Raw genomic sequence first — 16,255 nt, 5'->3', positions numbered from 1 at the left:
TAGACATAGAAAATAGGCAAAGGAAGAAAAAAACAACAAACAATAGAACAAAATATATTAAGGACATAGTTTAGAAGAAATTACTAAAACAAAATTAGGATGTTATAAATTGAAGGACATACTTTATATCAGGAAAAAACTGGGTAATTAGGAAAGTGTAGTACTCTTTCAAACCCAAAAATCTGACTGATGGAACAGAAAGAGAGCATAGAAACATACCTATATATACATACATGTAGTATATGGCTAAGTGTCTTAAGTGTCTTATGGTGGCCCATAAGACAACAGGTAAAGAAGGGGCTTATTAGTAAATATTTCTAGAAAAATTGAGTGTCTCTATGACAGAGATGTTGGGGAGAATGGGGAGGGATTATAACTTGATCTTTCTCTCACACCTTGCACAAAAATCACCTCCATTATGCTTAAAAACCTAAGTAAATACATGAAAGCAATAAATAATTTAGAAGCTAGTAATGGATGTTAATTCAATGACCTTCAGGTGACAAAGAATTTCATGTTTTTAAGACAAGATTAAAAAAAAAACAGTCATAAAGGAAACACTGGTAATTTTCCATTTCCACTTATCAGAAAACACCATAGAAGAGTACATAAAGACAAGCCATGAAGCTGGAGAACTTTTTCAACACATGCAACTGACAAGGGTACAGTTTACAACATTTTACAAAGAGGTTTTTTTTTTTTTTTTACAACTTAATAATAAAAAATAGTCAACTCAAAAGAAAATTAGAAAAAAAGCCAACAGAACAAGAATTTTTAAAGAAGAAACCCACATGTCCAAGAAGCATATGTTAAGAATGCTCAATCATCAAAAATTAGAAAAATGCAAATTAAACAATTTTTAAAACACTGAATCCCAACTAATGGTTGCAAATTTATGCATTTAACAATTTCAAGACCTGAAGAGGTTGTGAGCAATGGGAATATTTGTTCTCTGCAAGTGTAAATGTGAATTAGCACCACTCTTTTAATATTGTTCAGTCACTCCATCATGTCTGACTCTTTTAATATACTTTGGCATTATTGAGAAGTTTAAGGTATACACAATCCATAAATCAGAAAATTATCTCCTTGGTATAAACCCTAGTGCAAGTTTACACATGTACACCAGGAAATATATACATATGGTTCACAACAGTCCAAAGGGAAAACAACTCAGGTCCATCAAGAATAACCTAAAAACTTCATATATTTATAAAGAGCATTCTGTACAGCAGTGGAAAGCAAGCAGTATTGTAGCAGCATGTACAAATTTTACAAGCAATGTTGAGCCAAAGAGATAAGGCACAGAAAATGCATGCAGTACAATTTAACTTACATACATTTTAAAAATATGTACAAATAATTCACCATCACTCTGGATGACAGAACTGGAGAGAAAAGCACAGACACTGTTAACATAAAACTTAACTAGTGGCTAACTCTCAGGGGTGAATAAGTGTTCTTAGTGGCAAGGGTGAGGGTCAGGGTGATAATAGGTCCTAACGGTGTCCTGTTTTATGGGCCGTTTAGTGTTTACATGGACCTTGCCTCCCTGGAGGCTCAGGCAGTAAAAGAACCTGCATGCAATGCAGGAGACCTGGGTTTGATCCCTGGGTCAGGAAGAGACCCTGGAGAAGGGAATGGTTACCAACTCCATTCTTGCCTGGAGAATTCCATGGACAGAGCAGCCTGGCAGTCTACAGTCCAAAGGGTTGCAAAGGGTTGGACACAACTGAGCAACTAACACTTTTGTTTTCATTTTAGTGCTTACGCATGGTTAACTGTGCAACTCCATAAAATTCTTCATCATATCATACCAGGTTTTCATTTATTTAGCAGTCTCTCTGTCATGGTACGGTTTAATTTGCTATTTAAAGTTGTGTCCCTTGAGCATGAGGACATTGGCTGGGCAAGTGCAGACCCACATAGGTGTGCTGACGGCATGCGCCCATGGGACCTTCTTTGATCCTGCATGCAGACCCACACCTGGGCTGGAACCTGGAAGTGGGTGGTCAAGACCTCATCCTTGTAGATGGAGAAGAGAACAGGAGGTGGAACCGACTGGGAACCAAGGCACCAAACCCCCAGTGCATATTTCATTATCCTATCAGACTACTCACAAACCACAAATTTAAAGATAAAATTATTAAGAATTTCACTATGACAACCACAGACCATTAAACCCCAAGCACTGATTCCCTTCTGAGGATGGAGTCCTTCATGATGGAAAAGCTGAACACCCATGAAGCCAGCCAGATAACATATATATATAATGTTTTCTGTACATTTCCATCTGTGTGTTACATTGTACGTGCACATTTATGAGCCCTTCTATTTCTTTTGCAAGTGCCTGAGCACTGAGTCAGACCTGAGCAGAAGGGAGTTGAGAAGATCTGAAGTGACTGTGCCATTAACGTTTTAAATTGGCTATCAGGCTGAAACTTAGTTACCAAAATTACTCATATATCTAAATGCAGACTTCCGTGTTTAAAGGCTGTTTCATAAATTAAGTATTTATAATTAAGATCACAGCCAATTAATTCCACAGCATGCTAAGCAATTGAACGTTTAATTGTCCTTGGCTACACATTCGATGCCAAGAACCTCCTACTCTCTACCTTCCTTCCTTTCCATTCACATATAACTGAAAAAAACATACTATGTTTGCTGTGATAATTAACCTGATCTAATAGAAGTAGATACAAATAGATTACCATGTAATACATGACTTAATACAGATTTCAGAGAAGAAATGGTATGGAAGAGAACAAGCAAGGTGCTCTGTTTATGTTACCTCAACACTTTCACAATAATTTTGAAAGGCAGATACACATATCTCATTCCTACAAAAGGACTCTGAGGTTAGAAACAGTAAATATCCTAACCAAGGATTTCCAAGTGGTGAGTGAGTACACAGAGTTCTATCTTACTACAAACTGTCCTATTACTTTTCCTTGCTTCCTTTTCTTCTTTTTTTAAACACTTACTGTCCATTCACTATGTGCCAAGCATTATCAAAGAAGTGAGTGACCAAGGTCTGGAGCAGCCCCAAACCCAAGGCTGTGTTCTCACCACGGTAACATGTGGCCACGCGCATGTGAAACATAGCCAACATGAAGTGAGATGTGCTCTGTGTTAAAAACACCAGAATTCAAAGACTTCAGTAAGAAAAAAAAAAAAAAAGGATGTTAAACACGTTAATAATTTTTCATAGTGATTACAAATTGAAATGATATATTTTATTATATGTTTTGTGTGTGCTCCTCTGCCCATGGAATTCTCCAGGCAAGAATACTGGAGCAGGTTGCCATTTCCTGCTCCAGGGGATCTCCCCAACCCAAGGATCGAACCCGCATCTCTTGTATCTCCAGCATTGGCAGGCAGATTCTTTACCACTGCATAACTTGACATATGTTTTAGGTTAAATAAAAAGTGTATTTAAAATTTATTTCATCTGCTTCTCTTTACTGATTCAATGTGGCTACTAAAGAATTTTTAATTCTAAGAATCTCACATTTTACTTCTAAGGTACATCACTGGCCTAAAGATAGTCTCTCAGTCTTACTTTGGATATACAAATGAATTGCCTACCTGTAATTTTTACATTGCAAATCAATTTCAAGATTATGTTGAATAAGAAATTTCAGATTTGAATAAACTATATTTTAAGATTGAGTTTGAATAAGAAATCTCTTGTAATTCACTAAGGAATACATCTTCCACTCATCATCAATATTTATCAACTATATATCCAATCTCTCTTGAAATTTTAAAAACTGGCCTAAAATTAACTAAAGCTTGTTTGTTCTTTTGTTTTTTTTTTTTTTTCAATCCTGACAGAGTGTATGGGGAACTGAAAAATACCTGGATTCAAGACACAAGTACTCTTATAATGGATCAAAATAGTATTTACACCCCAAAGTATCTTTTATAAATATGCTGAACACTTTTAATATCATAGCATCCATCCTCCAACATGAAAAAATTCTGCTGCATAGAATTTGGTACGTCAAAAATATTTCTCACATTTTCCTAAAGAAGATGAGGCAAGATATGTTTTCAGACAATAAAACACTTGTGTTTTTATGAAATGTCTATTAATGTGAGCAGTGGGGAATCATACACAACAGCTCTCTTTCTTATTATATTTTTACATACTGAAAAAGCAAAACAAATCAATTTATAATGGAACATAAAGGCTAATAATCTAAAATTGTATCAGGTACGGTAACATTATTGATAAACTGACGAAACTGACTGAAAATGTAATTTTTAAAAATATGTACAAACCAGATCTGAAAGAGACACGTGCACCACAATGTTCATTGCAGCACTGTTTATAATAGCCAGGACATGGAAGCAACCTAGATGCCCATCAGCAGATGAATGGATAAGGAAGCTATGGTACATATACACCATGGAATATTACTCAGCCATTAAAAAGAATTCATTTGAATCAGTTCTAATGAGATGGATGAAACTGGAGCCCATTATACAGAGTGAAGTAAGCCAGAAAGATAAAGTAAGCCAGATGCCAACAGTATACTAACGCATATATATGGAATTTAGAAAGATGGTAACGATAACCCTATATGCAAAACAGAAAAAGAGACACAGATGTACAGAACAGAATTTTGGACTCTGTGGGAGAAGGCGAGGGCGGGATGTTCAGAGAGAACAGCATCAAAACATGTATATTATCTAGGGTGAAACAGATCACCAGCCCAGGCTGGGTGCATGAGACAAGTGCTCGGGCCTGGTGCACTGGGAAGACCCAGAGGAATTGGGTGGAGAGGGAGGTGGGAGGGGGGATCGAGAAGAGGAACACATGTAAATCCATGGCTGATTCATGTCAATGTATGACAAAAACCACTACAATATTGTAAAGTAATTAGCCTCCAACTAATAAAAATAAATGGGAAAAAAAAACTAGTAACAATAAAGAGCATGATTAAGATAAAAAAAATATGTACAGTTGTAAGAAACCAATTTAGGCTATATGGGATCAACTGAAGTAAAACACTCAAAAAATCATGTAAATTTACATGAGTCTTTAGTTTATAACATTGAATCAGTGAAGTTGCTCAGTCATGTCCGACTCTTTGCGATCCCATGGGCTGTAGCCTACCAGGCTCCTCTATCCATGGAATTTTCCAGGCAAGAGTACTGGAGGGGGCTGCCATTTCCTTCTCTAGGAAGAGCTTCCCAACCCAGGGATCAAACCCAGGTCTCCCACATTGCAGGCAGATACTTTACCCTCTGAGCCACCAGGGAATCCAGGGAAGTTTATAACATTATATGTACCACAAAATACCCAATTTATAAGCTCATCTTATATCAAATCATTCTGTTTTGCCTTGAAATACAGACTTCAGTTCAGTTCAGTCACTCAGTCGTGTCAGACTCTTTGCGACCCCATGGACCGCAGCAAGCCAGGCCTCCCTGCCCATCACCAACTCCCGGAGTTTACTCAAACTCATGTCCATTGAGTCGGTAATGCCATCCAGCCATCTTATCCTCTGTCATCCCCTTCTCCTCCTGCCCTCAATCTTTCCCAGCATCAGGGTTTTTTCAAAATAGTCAGGTCTTCACATCAGGTGGCCAAAGTAATGGAGTTTCAGCTTCAACATCAGTCCTTCCAATGAACACCCAGGACTGATCTCCTTTAGGATGGACTGATTGGATCTCCTTGCAGTCCAAGGGACTCTCAAGAGTCTTCTCCAACACCACAGTTTAAAAGCATCACTTCTTCAGCACTCAGCTTTCTTTATAGTCCAGCTCTCACATCCATACATGACTACTGGAAAAACCATAGCCTTGACTAGACAGACTTTTGTTGGCAAAGTAATGTCTCTGCTTTTTAATATGCTGTCTAGGTTGGTCATAACTTTCCTTCCAAGGAGTAAGCATCTTTTAATTTCATGGCTACAGCCACCATCTGCAGTGATTTTGGAGCCCCCAAAAATAAAGTTTCCCCATCTATTTGCCATGAAGTGATAGGACCAGATGCCATGATCTTAGTTTTCTGAATGTTGAGCTTTAAGCCAACTTTTTCACTCTCCTCTTTCACTTTCACAGGGAGATATACTCAATATCTTATAATAACCTATAATGGAAAAGAATCTGAAAAATATATATATCTATATAAATAAAGATTGAGGGGCAGGAGGAGAAGGATGAGACAGTTGGATGGCATCACCAAATGAGTGGACGTGAATTTGAGCAAACTCTGCAAGATGGTGAAGGACAGAAAAGTCTGGTGTTCTGCAGTCTGTGGGGTTGCAAAGAGTCAGATACAACTGAGCAACTGAACAACAACATATATAATGTGTGTGTGTGTGTGTGTGTACTTATAACTGAATCACTTGGAAGTAACACAACATTGTAAATTAACTATACTTCAGTTAAATAGGTAAGTATACACAAGGCAAGCACCAACTACTTCTCACCCCACCTGCTGTGATACAGTGGCATTCTGCATAAAACAATCTATTTAGAGATTTTACTATTTTAGATTTTGCTACTTAAAAAAAAAAAATCTGTCTTCTGCTTCCAAAATGAGATGAGATTCCATCCCTCCCTTCAGCTGCCTTCACACAGTGTCAGAAGGCAGGAAAAGAGAACATGTTCTTTTCCTCTGCTGAGACTGAGTGCTGTGAACTGAACTGTGTCCCCACAAAACTTGCATGTTGAAACCCTGTCCATCAACGTGACAGTATTTGGAGATGGCTCCTTTGGGAGATGATTAGGTTCAGATGAGATCATGAGTGTGGGGTCCTCATAATGGGATTAGGGGCTAGAAACAGACCAGAGACCTCTTTCTCTTTGAATGTATGGTCTGAGAAAAGGCCAGGTGAAAAAAAACAGCTACAAGGCTGCTGCCTGCCAATAAGGAAGAAGTCTCCCATCAGTATCCAACCATGCTGGCACCTTGATCTCAGATTTCCAGTGTCCGGAACTGTGAATAAACATATGTTGTTTAAGCCATGCAGTCCATAGTATTTTCTCATGGCAACCCAAGCTAACTAGTACACTGAATAAGCCCTAGAGTGGCAGGAAGACGAAGAAGGCTACACATGTACATGGAAGAGAATTCTCTGATAATCATTGGGGGAAAAAATGAAATGGATATTTACATCCAATTAATGAAAGGCAACTATCAGACTTAACTAAAATAAATAATGGGCTTCCCTGATAGCTCAGTTGGTAAAGAATCCTAGGTTTTAAAAAGATGCTAAGGGAATACAATTGGAAGGAAATAAACCAAGTTGTTAACTATGGGAAGGGTAGAAGCACTAATGGAGAAGTTTTTCTTTTCTCCAAATGTTCTTTAATATGACTGATTATATCTATATTTATAACAAAAAGACAAAGAAACTAAAAATTTGCTATTGATCTTAATACGAGTCTAATGGCAAGGGTTTTATCTTAAGCTATCTTCACAGGGGAACAAAAACTATTTATAAAGCATTTTTTGAGATCTCATATGTCTATCACTTTCTATTGGCTATTTTTAAAGGGGGACTGATGTCCTCAAAGAAAAATCATTCATTTTACTGAGAGAAGACTGAGAGAAGACTAATTAGATAATAATACCATATATAATCCCAGTGGCTCAGCAATAAAGAATCCATCTGCAAGGCTGGAGATACAGGAGACATGAGTTCAACCCATGACTGGAGATTCCCTGGAAGAGGAAATGGCAACCCACTCCAGTATTCTTGCCAGGAAAATCCCATGGACAGAGGAGCCTGGTGGGCTACAGTCCACTGGGTCACAAAGAGGACACAACTTAGCAACTAAATACATACACACATCATATATAACAGAATTTAGAAAGTGTTCATTGTTAGGAAGAGCCTCAATGAAGGTTTTTCATCAGAGTTGACCAACATGATCAGGAAAATATATCAATTAATTATAATTCATGAAATAATAATGCACTATAGAGAAAATTTGTATGGCTAAAAAGTTGGTTCAAATTTTTAAAAATAAATAAATAAAGTGGACTGACTTTTAGCAAAACTGACCGAAAAGAAAGAGTGAGGAACGGAAGGACAGAGAGAGATCATATGTGTGCCTAAATAATTAATACCAAAAATTAAAAAGAATACATCAGCAAAAATATTATTATGGACAACTTTATGGCAATACTCTTGACAATTCAGACATATCCTTACAAACATAACTTATTAAAACTGAAAGAAGACGAAAATAGCTCCATAAAGACATTTTATCCATATAAAGAAATGTCCAGGTCAAGTGGCTTTACTAGTGAGTTTCTCCCAACATTTAAGAAAAATATAGCAGTCTTACACAAATTCTTCCAGACACAGAAAAAAAGAGGAAACGGTTTCCAACTTATTGTATAATGTCATCACCTCAATACCAAATCCTGACAAGATCATTACAAACAAGAAAAATAATATGCCATTTCTCTCTTCAATAAAATTCAAAATCTCTCAAAAGAATATTACCAAATTGAATTTGTATTAGGTTTATTCCAGGGTTAAACATTAGTTTGACATCTGAAAACCAATGAGTTAATTCACTACATTAAAAAAAACAAATGAGAGAAATCATACAATCATCTTAAGAGATAAAAAGAAAATTAGTTGATAAAGTTCAACATCAATTCATGATAAAAACTCTTAGCAACCTAGGAAATTTTAGTATAATAAGGAGAGTGTATAACGAACATTATATATACATTATACTTAATGCTAAAGTATATAATACTTCCTTTTGAGACAGGGGATGAGACAAGAAAGCTTCTCATCACTTCTGTTTTATGTAGTACAGGGGGGTGTTAACCAACACAATAAAGCAAGAAAAAAAATAAGTAAAAGCTCTAAAATGGGACAGAAAGAACAAAAACAGTCATCATTTGTGGACAAGGTGATTGTGTATATACAAAGTCTAAAATGATCAGCGTATAAACCAGATAAACTACTAGAAGTAGTAAGACAATTTTAAAAATGTCACAGGGACATAAGGTCCACACAGAAAGATGAACTGTATTTCTATATTCCAGAAAAGAGGGTGGTGGTGAAATAAAAATTTAAATACCATATAAAACAGCATCAAAAACATCAAAATGCCTAAAAATACATCTTTTTCAAAATGCAAAAAACTATAAAATACTGCTGAGACCATTCTAAAAGGCCTAAATAGAATGGTATTTCACATCCATCAGTATTCTTTCTAAAAATTTCTAAGGTTTTATTAAATCTTAATCTATGTAGAATCAAGTAAACCTAAACAAACATTAGCTTTAATAATTAATAACAACTACAGTATGGTTTGTGAGATTAAAGTTTAAAAAAAGACAAAATTGAAATAATGGACAATGATAGTATAAAATTCAAAATGGAGGCAGAGCAAACCTAAAGTGCTTCACAGCCCTGTTATTACCCCAGAGAAGATGACATTTTTCCTCCTTACTCTATTTAAATCAATATTATTTGTTTATCAAAGACACCTTAAATAAAGTGAAAAAATTAGTCACAACAAAACTAACAAAGGATTAGTAGCAAGAATTTAAGAGAATTCCTCCAAATCTGGGGTGGAAGCAAAGGAATAGGATTTGTAAGAGGCACACAAGCAGATGACAGTTGCCGCCAATACTACAGTCCTTTGGCTGTGGGATGATTTTGTTTGTGTTCATTATAATACTAAATAAGACAAAAAGTAAATCAGAAGGCAGTTCATGGACAAGTGAAGATATGCATCATGAAACAAGGATTTCTATTAATCTAATTCTAGATACCTGAGGCTGGACAACAAACACAGGCACATACAATTGTTGATAGACAGGTAGAGAAAACTGATGCTGTTCTTTGTTTTGTTTTGTTATTTTGTTAATTAGGAAAGCTGTAGACCACCAGGAATAAGTATAAGTCCTAAAAACAAATTCAGCTCTGTTCAGTCAGTCAGTCGTGTCCTACTCTTTGTGACCCCATGGACTGCAGCACACCAGGCCTCCCTACCCATCACCAACTCCCAGAGTTTACTCAAACTCATGTCCATTGAATCGGTGATGCCATCTAACCATCTCATCCTCTGTCATCCCCTTCTCCTCCTGGCCTCAAATCTTTCCCAGCATCAGGGTCTTTTCAAATCAGTCAGCTCTTCGCATCAGGTGGCCAAAGTAATGGAGTTTCAGCCTCAACATCAGTCCTTCCAATGAACACCCAGGACTGATCTCCTTTAGGATGGACTGGTTGGATCTCCTTGCAGTCCAAGGGACTTTCAAGAGTCTTCTCCAACACCACAGTTCAAAAGCATCAATTCTTCAGCGCTCAGCTTTCTTTATAGTCCAACTATCACATCCATACATGACCACTGGAAAAACCATAGCCTTGACTAGATGGACCTTTGTTGACAAAGCAATGTCTCTGCTTTTTAATATGCTATCTAGGTTGGTCATATCTTTTCTTGCAAAGAGTAAGCATCTTAATTTCATGGCTGCAATCACCATCTGCAGTGATTTTGGAGCCCAAGAAAATAAAGTCCGCCACTGTTTCCACTGTTTCTGCATCTACTTGCCATGAAGTGATGGGACCAGATGCCATGATCTTAGTTTTCTGAATGTTGAGCTTTAAGCCAACTTTTTCACTCTCCTCTTTCACTTTCATCAAGAGGCTCCTTAGTTCTTCTTCACTTTCTGCCATATGGGTGGTGTCATCTGCATATCTGAGGTTAATGATATTTCTTCCGGCAATCTTGATTCCAGCTTGTGCTTCTTCCAGCCCAGCGTTTCTCATGATGTACTCTGCATAGAAGTTAAATAAGCAGGGTGACAATATACAGCCTTGATGTACTCCTTTTCCTATATGGAACCAGTCTGTTAATTACTCTAAGAAATATTAAACCTCTATGGAATCAGGCTTTCTGATATTTTCTGGTTTTATCATTTTTGCCCTTTCCTGGCAGTCCAACCAAGATTTTTAAATTATTTCTTATCATATTTAACTTGTATTTTCCAGTGACCTGTATCCAGAAGCTTTTCCTTACATAGTTGTTCACCACATACTCAAAACACATACACACACAAGGCTGTAATTTTTTTCAGCTGTAAATTTTTTATTGAAAATGAAAACAGCATATTTGAGCTCTGTTGGTGAAAATATTATTCTAATAAATTAGATAAATTTCTCACTGAATAGAAAAAATATGAAAATTGATGCCACTCTTTTAGAAAATATAATAGCAGTATCTTCATTCATCCAACAAAATATAATGAGCACTTTCTATGTTCCAGGAATGATTCTGGGTCCATAGGCTTTAATAAATAGTTAATTATGACTAACTACCTGCATTCATGGAGATTACCTTCTAGCAGGAGAAACAGACAAAACCAGAGAAGTAAAATAGTAGTAAAATGTCCTAATGCCTTAAGTGTTAGAGATCAAAATAAAGCAGGACTGGTAGATGGGGCTGGGAGGCACAGCTGCTACTACAATAGGCTGGTCAGGGATGCCCCACTGATCAGAAAGCATTTGGACAAAGCCCAGAATGGTGGCTCAGTGGTAAAGAATCTGCTTGCAATGCAGGAGACATGGGTTCAATCCCTGGATTGGGAAGATCCCCTGGAGAAGGAAATGGCAACCCACTCCAATAATCTTGCCTGGGAAATCCCATGGACAGAGGAACCTGATGGGCTCCATGGGGTCACAAGAGTCAGACACAACTTAGCAACTGAACCACCGCCATAAGAATCAGTAATGGAGTGATGCTGTGATGTCAAGAGCTTTCCGGCAGAAAACAACATGTACACAGTTACTGAGTTGGAGATGTTAAGTTGAAAATGCCTAATAACAACCTAGGCAGAAATGCTGATTAAGCATTTGAATGTGAGCTGGAGTTGAAGAGAATGACCAGGCTGGAGATATAGATCTGGAGTCATCTGCATATAAATGATAGTTAAACCTATGGATTGAATAAAATTGCCAAGAGAATGATTATAGCTGAGAAAAAATTCAAAAAGTGATCTCCAGGCCTACGAACATTTTATCTAGGGAATTGCAGCTAAGAATTACTACTCTATTTATTAAGCACTAGGATGTATGTTATATATTTTACAAGCATTATCTAAAAAACTCTGGGTAGGTATTGTTATACCCCATTTAAACAATGAAGAAGCTGAGTCACAGAATTATTAACTTGGATGAGGTTTTCCAGCTAGAAACTGGGAGAGTCAGAATTCTAACCTCATTAGAGTAACTGCAGTAACTCCAATGACCTCACTCTTAATCACTGTGCTATACGGCTTTAAAGTGCAAGACTTTGGTGGTACAAGGTACATACTTTTATATATATATAAATAATACTACTATTATGTATGATACATTTTATAAGTCAGATGGATTGAAATCATGACTTTGCCTTAATTCCTATGTTTGCCTTAATTCCTATTTGCCTTAATTTCCTTTCCTTTTTCCTTTAAGAATAATTTTTTTATCCTAAAAAAAAATTAACTGGGCAACTTTAAGAGCCCAGTAAATTACCATACACCCCAGAGAAACCACAAGTTCTACATTCTTTCACAATTTAAGCAACATTCTGTTATTAAACAGATCTCAGTGGCTGTTTTCAGAGGTTCAGTGAAGCTATAACTTACTAGAGTTACAATAATATGTGGAGGAAAAGCTTTGTTGTGCAAATGTTTAGACTATAGCCTCAAAATGAACTAAAAAATTGACAAGCTTAAAAATATATTCATTATTTTTTCATCCAAGACACAAAGCCAGGACCATACCTCAGTTATTCAAAAAGAAAATCAACATTTTCCATATTTTGCTAACAGCTTACATAAAATAAGTTTATGACCACAGGGCTTCAGATATTTCTGCCCTTATTTTTTTTTAATGTTGCAATTATAAAAGAGCAGTTTAGCTTAAAACAAAACAAAATTAAATTAAAAATTCACATACAACAAAACAGGGATGAAATTCCCATTCTTACTGGATTAAAAATACATTTCAATTTAAGGGGAAAAAAAGAGCTACCCTGCAGCATTTGGAAATAATGATTTTTATTGCAATTTTTACCCTTTTCGCCAGTTCAACCTTTAAATTTCCCATGATGTTTATGGGTATTGAGAGACTTGGATTGTGAAACTAATAATCTACCCAACAATTCGCTTTTAAAACATGTGAAAAACACTATATAACATTCTACTTATTTTTATGGTATCTGTGCAGTCTCCATGTAATTCTGATTAAACAAGAACTGTAAAAGTACTGTGTCCAGTGCTATCCTTTTGCATGTTTATATTCACTGCTGTTGTTATTATATTTTCCCAAGTTCTTTTTCCTTTTATCAGTTATCAAGTTTTAGCCTACTGCGTAGAAACAGAAACATAGAGATATATAGAAGAACATTCCATTCGAGTAGCTTCTCCTTTTATCTTCACTTATTCATTCATTTAACAAATGTTTATCAATTCCCAATATGTGCCAGTCACTGTGATAAGTATAGGAATTCTTTAGCTTCCAAGAAGCTATAGTTCCATTAGTATTGATAAATATTTTAGATATTTCAGCAGAACATTTTTGCCCAGATAGAATCTTTAGCAAATCTCAAATCACATCATGTAGGGATCTGCCCATTCTGCCAACCCTCTAGTCAGAATTTCACAATAATCTATAGCTAGTAACTGGGATTCTCTCAACAAATATTTTAGAAGAAAAGTCTTCCATCTTTTCTTTAGCACTAAACGAACAGTGGTCAAGCCCCTGTATAGTAAGATCTACACATACAGAGAAAGAAGATTCACATTTCTAATTTCAGATTAGAGCCATGAGAATTACTGAACCCTTCAGTGGACTGATACGCTCCCTACAAAATGGAAAGAGACGTGTGATTTACCTGAGGTGGATGGTATTTGAAAACAGAGGCTTTCATCAACCCTTAGGATGATTCTGAATAAACGCTAAAGTAAAGTGAAAGTCACTCAGTCATGTCCAACTCTTCGCAACCCCATGGACTATAGAATCCATGGGATTATCCAGACCAGAATACTGGAGTGGGTAGTGGTTCCCTTCTCCAGGGGATCTTCCAAACCCAAGGATCGAACCCAGGAATCCCTCATTGCAGGCAACTTCTTTACCAGCTGAGTCACCAGGAAAGCCTAAGAATACTGGAGTGGGTAGCCTATCCCTTCTCCAGTCCATCTTCCTGACCCAGGAATCAAGGCCAGGTCTCCAGCATTGTAGGCAGATTCTTTACCACCTGAAATACCAGGGACGCCCTGAATAAACCCTAGACGTCACACAATTAGTAGAACTTCCACTATGGAGAAGCTTTCAGGGTTATCAAATTTCAGGATCATTATCTATTAAAACTATTTCACCCACTGGATCCTATACCATATGGGGAATTTTTGACAGCATTTACCTCTTCACATATATACTTAATTCTAGACTCAATGGAGACCTATACATTATTCTATAACTCTAAGGCTTCAAATTATCTAATCAAGCCTTAAAAGAATTTAAGCTATGGACAAATAAAACCAAAAATTTTAAACAGGCCTATTATATGTGTTCAAGATTCTGATATTATATTCACAAATACTAATAGTTTGGGTAAACACTAGTTGGATTAACAAAAATGCATTTGATGAACCTCCAGTTGATGTTTAAATTCTTTCTAAAGTAATCCAAACAAATAAAGGCTAGTAAAATTATTGTTGAATAAGGCAAATTTTAAACAAGAGCACCTTGAGAACCCAAGAAGGAGCTTATTCTGCAAATTTCAAAAAACTTATTCCAACATCAATCAAAGCCCCACTCTTACAAGAAAAGTCTTCTCTTAATGACAGCCTGAAGCTCAAGACATGAGTAACAAGTTAAAAAGAGGGAAAACTACAAAACAGCTTTCTTTGAATCAATAGCCCCCAAGTTATCACACAGCTGACCAAGTTCCAAACAGTTGTTCAGTCACACTTAAGGGACTTTTAGAGGTTCATCTATGTTTTCTTTTGAAGAAATATTAATACATATTTTGGTAAACAACAATAACTCAACTACAGAGAAACATTTAAAATTCTAAGAATGTATCCTTATAATTTTCTATAACTTTCAATATTTACACACATTAAAAAAATCCAATCTCTAAAGTTTGAATAAAGGAGCCGAACATTAGTTAGTACTAGTTGTTTCTGAAATCTCTATCTTGTGATACATTATTTGAAATGAGATACAAAAGAAATGACTGTTCAATACTAGCTGTTTGAGTCTGCTTTTTAAATGAATACTGAACAATGAAGAATCACCAAGCTGCTACTGCACTTAGGCAGTGAGACTCACCATGCTCTTTCAGCTGCCCCAAGGAAGAGGCGGTCTTGGGTCGTAAATGCAGGCCAAGGTTGATGATGGGGAAGGCAGAAAAGGAGTCCAGCTTTCTGTTTCCAAAACATGAAGCGAGAGCTTTGAGTGATTGACTAGCCCTTATTTTGTAATACAAACTCTAGAATAATGTTGCAAGATTAGATGCTAATCAGAGAGAAAACCACTTCTCTCCTATCAACAGAGACTCTGACTACCTATCCTTGGTGCCCTCACTGCAGAGTAAGGAGCACACAGCAGGCCCTCTATAAACATTCACTATTGAATAAAGACAAAGTAATACCAAATTTTGCTGCCTCTGAGCAAGGATAATATGTAACTTTTGCTTTCTAAAAGAAAAACTCTAATAAAAATTAGAAAACAATACACATCACATCTGTTTCTTCCATTTTTCAAAGATGTTAAGTAACATGTTTTCCTATTATGACTTGGAGAGCTTCGACCAAGTCAGCTGAATCAAAAAATGGGTACCACGCAGAAACTTTGGAAAATGGAAATAAGCATAAGTAAGAAAACAAAAATTACCCCTAATTCACTACCCTAGTAGTGTGAGTAATAATTGCAAAGCTTTAAATTCTTCCTATGAGTTGAGCACTATTCTAACTTTTTACGTGTCTTACATTTAATACTCAAAACAAGCCTCTGGATATTTACTACTATTATACCCATTTTATAAAGGAAGAAACTAAAAGATTAGGGGTTAGATAGGCTACAGTTCAGATTACTCCAGTTAGAAATGGGTGGAGTCAGGATTTAAATCAAGGCAGTGGGATTTAGCGAACTAAGTAAACACCATATTACTATCTATCACCAACTCCATTTGTCATGATTAGCATGTGTAATACACTCCACACTTATGCTTAGGTGTACATAAATGTACATGAACTTTTTAGCTTATTTCT

At 36.3% G+C, this 16,255-nt stretch overlaps 1 protein-coding gene across 1 annotated transcript in view; it reads right to left on the bottom strand.

The window, feature by feature from the left end:
• Nucleotides 1–16,255, bottom strand: part of IQCM (IQ motif containing M) — a 308,548-nt gene that overhangs the window by 225,664 nt on the left and 66,629 nt on the right. Inside the window, exon 5 of the mRNA XM_043463691.1 lies at nt 12,236–12,250. Coding sequence (XP_043319626.1) covers nt 12,236–12,250 — 15 coding nt within the window. The remainder of the gene's footprint in view (nt 1–12,235; nt 12,251–16,255) is intronic.

The sequence above is a fragment of the Cervus canadensis genome, chromosome 1 (genome assembly GCF_019320065.1).
Source record: "Cervus canadensis isolate Bull #8, Minnesota chromosome 1, ASM1932006v1, whole genome shotgun sequence".
NCBI lineage: Eukaryota > Metazoa > Chordata > Mammalia > Artiodactyla > Cervidae > Cervus > Cervus canadensis.
This window is presented reverse-complemented; position numbering and strand designations above follow the sequence as displayed.